Consider the following 13611-nt stretch of genomic DNA (forward strand, 5'->3'; position numbering starts at 1 on the left):
TGCTACATGCAGGCCTCCTCGAGTTGAGGTGAGTGGGGGCTACTCTTCGCTGCGGTGCACGGGCTTCTCATTGTGGTGGTTTCTCTTGTTGCGGAGCACGGGCTCTAGGCGCACAGGCTTCAGTAGTTGTGGCACACAGGCTCAGTAGTTGTGGCTCACGGGCTCTAGAGCACAGGCTCAGCAGTTGTGGTGCACAGGCTTAGTTGCTCCGTGGCATGTGGGATCCTCCCAGACCAGGGCATGAACGCGTGTCCCCTGCATTGGCAGGTGGATTCCTAACCACTGCGCCACCAGGGAAGCCCTTGGCTAGGCTCTTTGTAAGCTTAGATAGCTGATTAGGACATAATCAATCACATGGCTTTAGGCACATAAGTATTTAGTCACCAATAATGCATTTTTATTGAGGTTTTAGATATGTAACTGAGTTCATTTGTTCCTTAGTACCTTAAAGGTAGAGAGGACATGTGATAGAAAACCCATGTTTAGAGAGCAGATAATGTAATTCACCCTTTTTCTTCTAAATGCTAGTAGCAGAATTGCTCCCAGCCTCTTCTTACACTTTTTATAGTCTTGGGAAGGTCCAACTTTAGTTGATGTTCAGCTGTAGAATGTGTGGTAGAAAAACTCACTTGCCAATACATGTCAATTTGAATATGGGAAAGCCTTTTAAAAACTTAAATCTGGAAGCATGGTTTTTACCTTTTTTATGTCTTCTGTGTCTGGATCATTATACTGGTCAATAAATATCAACCCTATAGTGCTCTTGAGTCTTGGAAATTTGACTCATGAAAATTTTATTCTTTGTAAATAATTCATGGGTAGTAACAATATATAAAGTACAATATATAATATATAAATTCATGAAAACCACCTCTATAAGCTCCATCTAAGTTCTCTTGATTTCAGAGTTTAGCTTTAAAGTGTGTGTGTATGTGTGTGCACATGCGTATGTGTGTAGTCCAAATAGTGCAAGTCACTAACAGCACTGAATAATATGTTTAATGATATGTAATGCCTTTGGTTAAATAACCTGTACACACACAGATATGCACATACATAGCTGGCATACGACTATTGTTAGTGATTGATAGTTGTCATTTTATCAAAGTCTTGTATTAAATTTAATGTTTCTGTGTGTTGTTTTTTCTCCAGCTATGGGAGGTTTATGGAGACAGGCGCTGTCTGCGAACATTTATTGGTAAGACTTCTTTTCTCTCTGGCTATAAATCTGTTTGGAAAGACTTTTTAAACTACAATAACAACATTAACAGTAATTTTACTACACTGATATGAAGGAAAGCCTTCATAGACTTGAGCTGAGTCTTGAAGGAGGGGTAAGTCTCCCCATGTAGACAGAAAGAACTAGGAGGAGAGAGCAGCAGAAGCTAAAGCAAGAGTGGAATGAGAAAGCATACTGCTTTGAGGGAACCACTTCTACTTCAGAATTGTTAGCCTGAGGGATATAGTAAGAGATGACAGTGGAGAAAGCAGTAGAGGAGGGCAGAGTATGGAAGACCTTTAGACTATCCTGGGGGCCTTGGGAAGCCAACCACTGAACTGTTCTTGCAGGAAAGCAACGTGATCAGATTTGAAGTTTACAGAGATCACAGTGGCACTATGGAGGATGCTTTGGTGGGGCAGGCCTGGAGGCAAGAAAGTGATTTACAAGGTTATTTCATTGGTCTGGATTAGAGATAATGAGAGCCTGAACTAAAGCAGCAGAGAGAGAGGAAAGAAACAATCAAGAGTTAAAACCAATGGGACTTAGTTAGCAAGTGAGTGATAAGAGTGAGGCAGGAATCTAGAGTGACTCTCAGGTGGCTGGAAGAATGGTGGTGCTACTCATCATAGGAAGATGATGAGATTTCAGACTAATGGAATTTGAGCTGCCTTTGAGATACTGAGATAAAATGTCCAGTAAGCAATTAGATAGCCAGATGCTGAGCTTTGCAGAGAGGTTGGGAATTGGCAACAAAAACAGATAAAGAGTTAAGGTTGGGGCTTCCCTGGTGGCGCAGTGGTTGAGAGTCCGCCTGCCGATGCAGGGGACACGGGTTCGTGCCCCAGTCTGGGAGGATCCCACATGCTGCGGAGCGGCTGGGCCCGTGAGCCACGGCCACTGAGCCTGCGCGTCCGGAGCCTGTGCTCCACAATGGGAGAGGCCACAGCAGTGAGAAGCCCGCGTACCGCAAAAAAAAAAAAAAAAAAAGTTAAGGTTGAGAGAATTCCTTGAAGGAAGCCAAAAAAGAGGACAGCTTTGTGGTAGACTAGCCTTGTTGGTAGATACTAGTTATTGTCTTTGTCAGATTTTGTGTGAAGGCTAGTTATGTTTTGAAATTTAACTGTACCAAATTGAAATGGTATTTGTGTGAATTATATTGGCTCTGTTTTTAGATTTAAGTGGGGGTCCATTTGGCAGTGCTTTGTCACGATTTTAGGGTCTCACTGCACAAATAAATATGGCCCGAGATGCCAGGGCAGCCCAGAAGACTTGTGGGAAGGCTCTCAGCAGTGTACAGGGAACAAAATGTCTCCTGCGACATAGGGGATTTGGTCCCCATCTGTCTCCCCTGCACTGGCAGTTTTTCAGTGGAAAACTGAAAATTTCCTACTTAGAAAGATGATAGCAGCTCTGACTGGGACTCCTGCTGTACAAAAGAATGCCTAATTGCCATGACTGGAGGTCATCGGTGGTAGTGGTTCAGGACCCCTGGGTACGGCTGACAATTTGTGCCATGCACATTTTGCACAATTGTGCTTGGCAGTCTTTGTCATGGTGGGATGGTAAAAAGTAGGAAAGTTTCTGCTTTCATTTAATCATATTTTATTTGCCTCTGTAACTTTCAGAAGAGTTCACTGGTCGGGCAAGATTGATTTCCAAGGAAAGCACCTTAACATTAATTTATTGTCAAATGCCATTTTAAAACTAAATAATAGTTAATATTTGTTTTCAAAAAGGTTTAGTCTCTGAGATTCTGAATCCATTTCTATGAAATTTGGGAATGTGATCACAGAAACAGACAATTATTGAACAAAGGCCACAACTTTATGAACTTTAGGTTTAGGTCACTTTGTTTTCACTTCCAGCTTGGCAAGTAATCTCAGAGTAAACCTTCAAAACGTCACCAGCCATTTCTCTTTCATTGGCAATAATTGGACTATTATGTTTCCTTAAATTCTTTTGACTGTTTAGTCATCAGCTGTATGTATTACATATTAAGAGAGTGCATGAGAGACCTTTTAAAACAAAGTTACATTTTTCTCTTGGTTCTTACCTAAATTTTATGCATCAGAATCACCAGAGGAGCTTTTCAAAGGGGAAAAAAACCACCTACATTCCCAAGCCCACACATAACATATTCTGAGTCAGTAAATCAGCATGTGGGGTTCCAGTGATTTTGACTCACAGCATGGCTTGAAAAATACTGTTTAGTGCTGTTTCTCTTATGGTGCTTATATTTTAAAAGAACATACTTCACCTCACCTCCATTTCTATTGTCTCTGCCTTTAGGTCACAGTAAAGCTGTTAGGGACATCTGCTTTAATACTGCAGGAACACAGTTCCTCAGTGCAGCTTATGACAGGTATCTTAAGCTGTGGGACACTGAGACAGGTAAGAGCTCACTTATACTAACATCTATTTACCTTATAAATTATAGTGTTTTTAAATGAAACAATGTGAATGGTCTTTTGTGGTAAAATGGTACCTTCCCTAACTGCTGATTCTCGTATCATTGACTATCAGCTAATATCACAAAATGTTTGTAGAGTTAAAACTCAGCTATATAAGTAGCTCTTTTACTGTGAAATTTCTTTTCCACCAAATATTTACAATTTGTAAAGCAAATATATTGATAGACAAGGAAATTTAAAAATTTCTGTAGACTATTTAATTGATCTTTTTGTTCCCCTACATAACCTAGCACACTGCATTGTACAACATAGAAGCACAATAAATACCTGATAAGCAGAATTAAATTTAATTGCCCCAATTGGTTAAAATGTAGGTCTAAACTTCCATGGGCAGATTGGTTTTATATATTCACAGACATATTGATTACATCAGCACATTGTGGCTAGTATAATTTTATATAATTAGAGAACCGTCTTTCATCCTACTGAGTTTTAAGGATAAAGAAAATAGGTAATAGTTATTGAACACTGTTTACCAGGCATTGTACTAAGTACTTATATTGCAGTATCTTTGTCAATCCTTAAAATATCACTATGAGATTAAATACTATTATTGTTATAGATGAGGAAACTGAAGCTTAAGAGGTAACTTTTCTAGGGTCACACAGCTAGTAATGGTCGAATTGGGTTCAAACCAAGGTCTCTGTAATGCCAAAGCCCATACTCTTAACCTCTTTGGCAGTGGTCCTCAACTCTAGCTGCATTTTTTAAATAAATTTATGTATTTATTCATTTATTTAATTTTTGGCTGCACTGGGTCTTCGCCGCTGTACGCGGGCCTTCCCTAGCTGCAGTGAGCGGGGGCTACTCTTTGCTGTGGGGCACAGGCCTCTCATTGCGGTGGCCTCTCCTGCTGCAGAGCACAGGCTCTAGGCATGCGGGCTTCAGTAGTTGTGGCACACGGGCTTCAGTAGTTGTGGCTCGCAGGCTCCAGAGCGCAGGCTCAGCAGTTGTGGCGCACGGGCTTAGTTGCTCCGCGGCATGTGGGATCCCCCTGGACCAGGGCTCGAACCCGTGTCCTCTGCATTGGCAGGCGGATTCTCAACCACTGCGCCACCAGGGAAGCCCCTCTAGCTGCATATTGTACCTGGAGAACTTTATCTGCTCTGCAATTGATGATACAGATTTACTTTTGAATATACTATTTTTTTTTTTTTTTTTTTTTTTTTGCGGTACGCGGGCCTCTCCCGTTGCGGAGCACAGGCTCTGGACGCGCAGGCTCAGCGGCCGTGGCTCACAGGCCCAGCCGCTCCGTGGCATGTAGGATCTTCCCAGACCGGGGCACGAACCCGTGTCCCCTGCATCGGCAGGCGGACTCTCAACCACTGCGCCACCAGGGAAGCCCCTTGAATATACTATTTTTAATCATTAAAAATCCATGAAAAGGAACAATGTAGTTTACAGTAAAGAACAAGCAGGTTGCCATTCCTCAAAATTTATTAGCAAATGATCTCTAGATCTTAATCCCAGGGTTATCTTTAAATGGTCAAATTTATTTTACCTACTTTAATTTGGGTCTTTGGTTTTAGGACAGTGTATATCAAGATTTACAAACCGAAAAGTACCCTATTGTGTCAAATTTAATCCTGATGAAGATAAGCAAAATCTCTTTGTGGCTGGGATGTCTGATAAAAAGATTGTGCAAGTAAGTCTTCTCACAATATTTTTATTAAGATTCCTGAGCTTTACACTGTATGAGGGGCTAGAATAAGGAATATTAACTTGTTTAATGTTTGCTACTTCTAGGGAGTGCTGATGCTCTAGTCTTGGAAGCAGTAGATCTATAAAAACACGATTTTGGAGATCTTTTTTCCTTCTCCATTTTCCACAGTTATGATCTTTGTTTTCATAAATCTGCTCTTTGCCATTTCTCTTATTTGATATACAGTGGGACATTCGAAGTGGAGAAATTGTACAGGAATATGATCGGCATTTGGGAGCTGTCAACACCATTGTTTTTGTTGATGAGAATAGGAGATTTGTGAGCACATCTGATGATAAGAGCCTAAGAGTTTGGGAATGGTGAGTTTTTATCAGTAGAAGATCTAATTAATATAAAGCAAACAATTTAAAATTTTGTAGTGAAAGATAAAGCCTGATAATATTCAAAAATCTGAATATTTTCACCACTGTGATCTCTGGCCTGTCAGTCAAACTGGTTTAACTATTTAGGTATCCAGAATATGAAAATAAAAATTTAAACATGCTACTTTTCATAGTCTTTAGATAATCTATCTAAAGAATATGTATTTTGAGTCCTTTTTCTTGCACTAGTAAAAAAGCTTATATAGTGCCATCTTACATTCTTTATTAGGTATCTTATTCATCTTTGCAAAATGACTGACGAAAAGTAGGGGTCACACACGTATAGACTGTGTTGCTTATGCTAGGGATTGAGCATAATAACATCCTAGCCTTAGAACCAACCCAAAGAAAATATTTTTTAAATCTCTTGATTTTTTGATTATTCAGTACTGAAAATTGCCCCATGTCATCACCCCTGTGTCCTGCTGTTCATAGCCCATAATGTTTTACTTGTAGAGTATAATCAGAATATATTGCTTAATTTTGCTTTCCTAGAGAAAAAAACACTTTTCTAAAGTCAAGAAATACTAAAGCTAATTTCACTAAGTATCTATCATAGATCATGTTTTATAGTTGATTTTCAAAGCAATGCATAATAATCTTTTTGTTAGAGTTAATGTCTGGTTGGAACCCAGCTTGTTTTGATAGTCAATTATAAGGCACAACTCAACTGTGGTTACAGCCTTGCGGGGACTAGAAACTATCTCCCTACCCCCAGAAGTTGTTCAGCTGTAGGAAGTGAGAAACCTTGAAGCAGTAGTTTCCTCCTGAAACTGAGTCTGTTTGGGGACCTGAGCACGTCCCTAACCATTGTCAGGACAGTTTGGGTAACTGAAGATTTAATGTAATTTAACTGCTGTTTCTCCCATCACCAGTATACCCCTCCAAATTACCCCCAATTAATGGAGAGTTGACTGTACTTTATACATAGTCTTAACATCATTCTTAGTGTCCACGGTTTGAGACTATCTTATAACTAAGATCTCTCCTACTTCAGAAATGATGTTACATGCAGAGGACCTGATAAGGATATAGTTTTATATGAGCCATATAGACCATTTGCACAACAAGCTAGATAGTTTAGCATACGTATAGCTGTTTTGTTTTATGTACTTTAACAGTTTGATTATTCTTAAACTTTCAGGTGTTTCTATCAGATATTTTCGGCTCCATTTGAAAATGTGAAGTAGTATAAAAGAAATTGGTAAATGTTTGAATGATGCACCAATTACAGGGCTTTTAGAACACTTGTGTATGTTTTCTAAATTAGAGCATTGGTCAGTAAAATATTTTGATTAAATGATCATGTTTCTTTTTTTCCTTCTCAGAGCTTAAGAAATACTCCTAAGACTCATGATACTGTTCCATTATAAATGATGACATCCTGTAGATTTTAGTTTAATTCTCACTTGCTATTAGAGCCTTCCTGACCAATCCTCACATGAGATTAGGCATCTTCTCTATTATCCCACAGACAACCTTTGCTTCTCACAGCTTTTTAGTTCTTGCTTATTTGTTCTCTTCCCTGACAAGTTCTTTTTTTATTTTTATTTTTTTTGAAGTATAGTTGATTTACAGTGTTGCATCCTGACGAGTTCTTAATCATGAGAGAAAGAACTGTGTCAGTCAAACTCTCCATCTGTCTTCAACACCAGCACAGTGCCTGGCGTGTAGTATGCACTGGATATCTAAGGAAATCATTGTCGTAATTATTAATGATGTTACATTTATTGAGCTCTTTCTATGTCCCAGGCACACTAAGCATTTTACATGAACTATTTCATTTAATGGGCAAGTAATCTTACGAGATAGGTGTATTTCCTATTCCTGTTTTATAGATAAGGCAACTGAGATAGATTAAGTAATTTGCCCAAGGTTCCACGAGAAATGAAAGAGCCAGAGTTCAAACTCAGATCAAACTGATTCCAAACATTTTTTTGTTTTTATTAATAAATTTACTTATTTTATTTATTTATTTTTGGCTGCATTGAGTCTTCGTTGCTGTGCGCAGGCTTTCTCTACTTGCGTGGCAAGTGGGATCTTCCCAGACCAGGGCTCGAAACCATGTCCCCTGCATTGGCAGGCAGATTCTTAACCATTGCGCCACCAGGGAAGCCACTCCAAAGATTTTTTTTTCTTTTTCTCCCCAGTTTTATTGAGGTATAATTAAAACTGAGGTATAAATAAAATTGTAATGTATTTAAAGTGTACAACATAATGATTTGATATACATATACAGTGTGAAATAATTCATTAACCCTTAATTAACATATCCATCACCTCACATATTTACTTTTTTGTTTGGTGAGAACACTTACGTTCTACTCTCCTAGCAAATTTCAATAATGCAATACAGTATTATCAACTATAGCCACCATGGTGTATACACTAGAACCTCAGACCTTATTAATCTTACAGATAAAAGTTTGTACCCGGGCTTCCCTGGTGGCGCAGTGGTTGAGAGTCCGCCTGCCGATGCAGGAGACACGGGTTCGTGCCGCGGTCCGGGAAGATCCCACGTGCCGTGGGGCGGCTGGGCCTGTGAGCCATGGCCGCTGAGCCTGCGCGTCCGGAGCCTGTGCTCCGCAACGGGAGAGGCCACAACAGTGAGAGGCCCGTGTGCCGCAAAAAAAAAAAAAAAAAAGTTTGTACCCTTTTACTAGCTTTGCCTAATTCCCTGCCCACCCCTACACCCAGCCCCTGGCAGCCACTATTCCACTCTCTATTTTTATGAGTTTGACTTTTTTTTTTTTAAAGACTGCACAAATAAGTGATACCATGCAGTATTTGTCTGACTTATTTCACTTAGCATAACACCCACCCTCCAGGTTTACCCAAAGGAACCTTGGTTTTCTTAAACAATACTATACAAACTATTATACAGTTTTAAAGAAGAATAGGAGATTGTAATTAGATATTGAGCATCCTGTGGTATCCTAATTGCCTAAATTCTAAATTCATGAGATATCATAGGCATGTTTTCTCCCCAAAGCATTTATTTTTCTTAAAATGTTTTTAAAAGAAAATTTTACAGTGGTTGGCACTAATGTCTATCTTTTATCTTTAAAATTTCATAGGTTTTGGTAAGGTTTTTTTGTTTGTTTTTTTGATGATCTCATTTCCAGACTGAAGATTATTTGTAACATAAGTTACTAGATTATACTGATTTACAATTTCTAATTAGAATATAGTATTATGTTTATTAAATAGAACTATGCCTAGCATTTTTACTAGCAATTATGAAGTTCACAGGTGTTCAGATTCTTTTCATGTTATAGAGCTCATTGCACCAAGAGTCCTTGAAGTAAGGGATCTGTTTAAATTTTAGTAAACCATTGATAGATATGAACCTGAACTATCATTAACTTAATTTAGAAAATGCTCTTATTTTTTAATTCATGTTATAAAATTATCAGCCACTAATAATGAGAAGGGAAAAGTAGTTGAACCTTTTTAAGGTTGAGGCTCTTCTCAATACATTTGGGTCATTCTGAATGTCAGTTCTCACTGGTACCTTAGAGGTATTAAAGGGTTGGAGATTTGATAAATGATACTGTTCTTCAGGTTATACCTGAAAATGTTTTCCTCCAACCAAGACTCTGATAGAGTTTTTTCCAATCATTTGCTTCTTCTTCTGGGTTGATAGATAGATGGTTAGAGAAGATGCTTACTTAAAAGGCAAATTATTATTATTGTTATTGTTCTAATTAATCAAAGTCTTTGAACTTGAACCATGGTTTGAAATTGAAATTGGTGCTTTATAGTCTGTATTATTCATCAGATTACATTTCCCACACATTACTCTATAAAAAACAATACTGATGTCTCATGGTCTCTGAAGGACCAAAATCCTTCAGAATTAGTAAAGAATTTTTTTATCATGGAGAATATTAAAAATGAAAAGACAATTTTGGATGCGTCTAGATTTAGGTGACTAGTTTTGGATTTTTGTTGTTTTTGTTTTATCTTTTGTATCACTCACAAGAAAAAATTTTAATGCTTTTTCTCCTACACTGTACACATTTGGGATACTTTACAAATAAGCTGAAAATAGAAGATGTCCAGGTACCAAGCACTTAATCTACCTTACCCATCCCTTACCCATCTGGATGGGCTCGACCTGCTTGCAGATCCCTGTACATCTTTGCCTACCATCTATCTACTTGCATTGCTGAAAGCTCTTTAGCACTCTCACCTGCTTGCAGAGTAACAAGTTATGGTTGACTGGCAGGTAAAATAAGAATACTTCCTTGTAGGCTTGCCTCAGACATCTTGCTACTGCCTACCATGGTACATTTTTAGATGAGTTCATTATTAAAGAACTTATAGTAACAGATTTTTTTTTAACATAAAGGCCAAAGTTTAAATCAAATAGAGATAGAAAACTAAATCACTGACACTTGTAATTATCATGGAAAGTCATTTGTAAAGTAAAAGCTTTATAATAATCAATAGAATGTCATTTTGTGGTTTTCCTTCCCCCAGGAAGTTTCATGAAAGGTTTATTAAATATATAATTTCAAGAGCATCTCTTTTGTTTCAGAGATTATTCTTGTAAAAGTACTTTAAAAAATTACTATTCTGATATGCTATTTTTAATTTTTAGGGATATCCCTGTGGATTTCAAGTATATAGCAGAACCCAGCATGCACTCAATGCCTGCAGTGACTTTGTCTCCAAATGGTAAGTTAGTAGATAGTGTTTTAAAATGAGCTCTGTTTTCAAAAGAGCCTTGGCCATTCCCTCCTAGGGCAAGTCTGTCACAGTGCCATACTTATATAAGGAAATCTTTTCAATATTAGAAATAATCACTGGTTTTCATATGTGAGTCACCTCACCCATTCTCTTATTTTTTTAAAAAGGTAAATATGAAAGAAATGATGATTTGCAACTAACATTGCCTGAGCGTCTAAGGATTTCCATCTGAGAATCAGGATTTTTTTTTATATATATATAATTATCCTTCCAACAGAATCATGTTCAACAGCTCATTTAATGATTTACTGTGAGCTCTTTTTCTTTCAGGGAATAGGAAATTTTTTTCTGGTTCCTCATAGAGAACACCTTAGCAATTTACTGTAAAAGATTTTTTCAGGCAAAAATTAAAAAGATAAGTCTAATACCGTTTTCTATTTAATAATTCATTGCCTTTTAAGTACAAGTACTACAAATATACTGATATAATTCTACATGAAGATATTAAAGTGGAGGATCCGATATTTGGGCAGCATTGTGAACTCAAGAGCTACTGTGAGTATAGAGCAAAGAAGAGGGGACAAGAAAGAGTTTGCTCTTCTAGTCGGGGCATCTGCCACAGGCAAATCAGTGATCATTTGTCAAATGCCCTATGATTTTTATGAGAAGAGCAACTTCACTGGGTGCTGTTCTGATAATAACTATATTGTATACAGTCACATTTGTCACTGTGCACCTGAATTTCATATAGTGTATTTTTAAACCATCCATTACAAATACTGTGCCCATCTTGAACAGGCCATTTACCCAGTCAGACTGTGAGCATTGTTAGGGTCATCCCTTAGTTAATCATGTTTACAAATATATAGGATGTAAAGACTCTGCAGTTAAGACTCTAGTAGCTTTGATGAATCCTGGGTAGATAAAAGCAAGGTGGCCCAAACTGAAAAATGGGCAGAAGACCTAAATAGACATTTATCCAAAGAAGACATACAGATGGCCAGTAGGCACGTGAAAAGATGCTCATCATTGCTAATTAGAGAAATGCAAATCAAAACTACAATGAGGTACCACCTCACACCAGTCAGAATGGCTGTCTTTAAAAAGTCTACAAATAATAAATGCTAGAGAGGGTGTGGAGAAAAGGGAACCCTCTTACACTGCTGGTGGGAATGTAAATTGGTGCAGCCAGTTTCCTTAGCCATACTAAGGAAAACAGTATGGAGGTTCCTTAAAAAACTAAAAATAGAGTTGCCATATGATTCAGCAATCCCACTCCTGGGCATATAACCAGAGAAAACTATAATTCTAAAAGATACATGCACCCTTAGTTCATAGCAGCACTGTTTACAATAGCCAAGACATGGAAACAACCTAAATGTCCACTGACAGATGAATGGATAAAGAAGATGTGATACATATATACAATGGAATATTACTCAGCCATAAAAAAGAATGAAATAATGCCATTTACAGCACAATGGATGGACCTAGAGATTATCATACTAAGTGGAGTAAGTCAGAAAGAGAAAGAAAAATACTATATGATATCACTTATATGTGGAATCTAAAATACGACACAAATGAACATATCTGTGAAACAGAAACAGACTTAACACATATAGAGAATAGACTTGTGGTGGCCGGGGGAGGGGGGAGGGGAGGTTGGGGTAGGGGGAACTGGGAGTTTGGGATGAGCAGATGCAAACTATTATATACAAAATGGATAAACAACAAGGTCCTACTGTATAGCACTGGGAACTATATTCAATATCCTGTGATAAACCAGAATAGAAAAGAATATAAAAAGAATATATATCTGTATAACTGAGTCACTTTGCTATACAACAGAAATTAAACACAACACTGTAAATCAACTATACTTCAATAAAAATTTTTTTAAAAAGCAGTGTGGCCCACAACAAGTTACTAGAATTTTTTTAGTCATATCTTTCTTTGTACAGTTTTATTTAATAATCCTAGGTTTTCTCACCTGGAGTTTATCTTTCCTCTTTCTATAATTAACATAAATAAGTCTCTTTCTCTCCATGGTTCTATTGTTTATACTTACTACAAATTAATTTCATTTCATAAAATTTAGTTTTATTAACGCTAAACTCAGAGTTTTTGTATATCCTAATTTAAACAAACAAAAAAGCTTTTATAGGAAAAGTGCTAAATGATATGATTGTATGAGCAAAATCCATTACTTTATATATAAATACCTCTCACCAGCAACAAATTTGTAACACTTTACAGGTGGTATGGTAAATTAATTTTCCTACTATTATGAAGTAGTTGGGAACAAAATAATATTAATGACTGAACATATTTAAATAAAGTCTTTTTAAAATTTTCAGTCTTCCTCTAAATTGTCTCATTTATTGAATTTACAGGGAAATGGCTAGCGTGCCAATCAATGGACAACCAAATCTTAATTTTTGGAGCACAGAACAGATTTAGATTAAATAAGAAAAAAATTTTTAAAGGCCATATGGTAGCAGGCTATGCTTGTCAGGTAGACTTTTCACCAGACATGAGGTAAGTTTAAACCTTCTCATGTATTTCCATATTCATATATAATGATATAAACTACTGCTATACAAATAACACTGTACAAATCACTTTTATATATGTAATTGTATGAGAACTGTTCAGATTGTCAAAATGCCAGATAAAAGGCAAGAACAAATTAAGACAGCTACATTTGGCTTTTTTTTAAGTTCTTCAGTCTGTCTCTTTATATTGTTTAGTTCTGTGCCCTTTAACCACATAGTGAATCCCTGTCTTTATAGGCTATGTCTTACTTTCTTTCTGTGTTTCTAAGCAAGGCTGGGAGGACTGTAATCTCTATATTACTGTGATTGAATGAGCACCAGAAGAATTAATCCTGTATTGTAGGGTTGAAGTTAACAGTTTCACTACAGCTTTTCTGTGCTGAAACCTCAAATCCATCTTCTGGTCACACTAGATTTGTGAAGCCTACAGCCTTCCTAAGAGTGAAACTCTGCATTCATTCCCCTATTGTTAGCTAAAATATATGGGTATCACTAATTTAGAAATCCCTAGAAACTTGTATGTTTAGCCTGGTAATTGGGATTTAGACTCCTACCTCTGAGTGAATCTTGGATATATTCA

The 13611-nt window shown here is 37.3% G+C and overlaps 1 protein-coding gene across 1 annotated transcript in view; it reads left to right on the forward strand.

The window, feature by feature from the left end:
• The window catches only part of CDC40 (cell division cycle 40), a gene marked incomplete at both ends in the record, with an annotated part of 47434 nt that overhangs the window by 33239 nt on the left and 584 nt on the right, over nt 1–13611 (forward strand). Inside the window, 6 exons of the mRNA XM_079716516.1 lie at nt 1153–1198; nt 3512–3613; nt 5223–5338; nt 5582–5715; nt 10385–10461; nt 12870–13014. Coding sequence (XP_079572642.1) covers nt 1153–1198; nt 3512–3613; nt 5223–5338; nt 5582–5715; nt 10385–10461; nt 12870–13014 — 620 coding nt within the window. The remainder of the gene's footprint in view (nt 1–1152; nt 1199–3511; nt 3614–5222; nt 5339–5581; nt 5716–10384; nt 10462–12869; nt 13015–13611) is intronic.

This window comes from Hyperoodon ampullatus (assembly GCF_949752795.1).
Source record: "Hyperoodon ampullatus genome assembly, chromosome: 12".
Lineage (NCBI taxonomy): Eukaryota > Metazoa > Chordata > Mammalia > Artiodactyla > Ziphiidae > Hyperoodon > Hyperoodon ampullatus.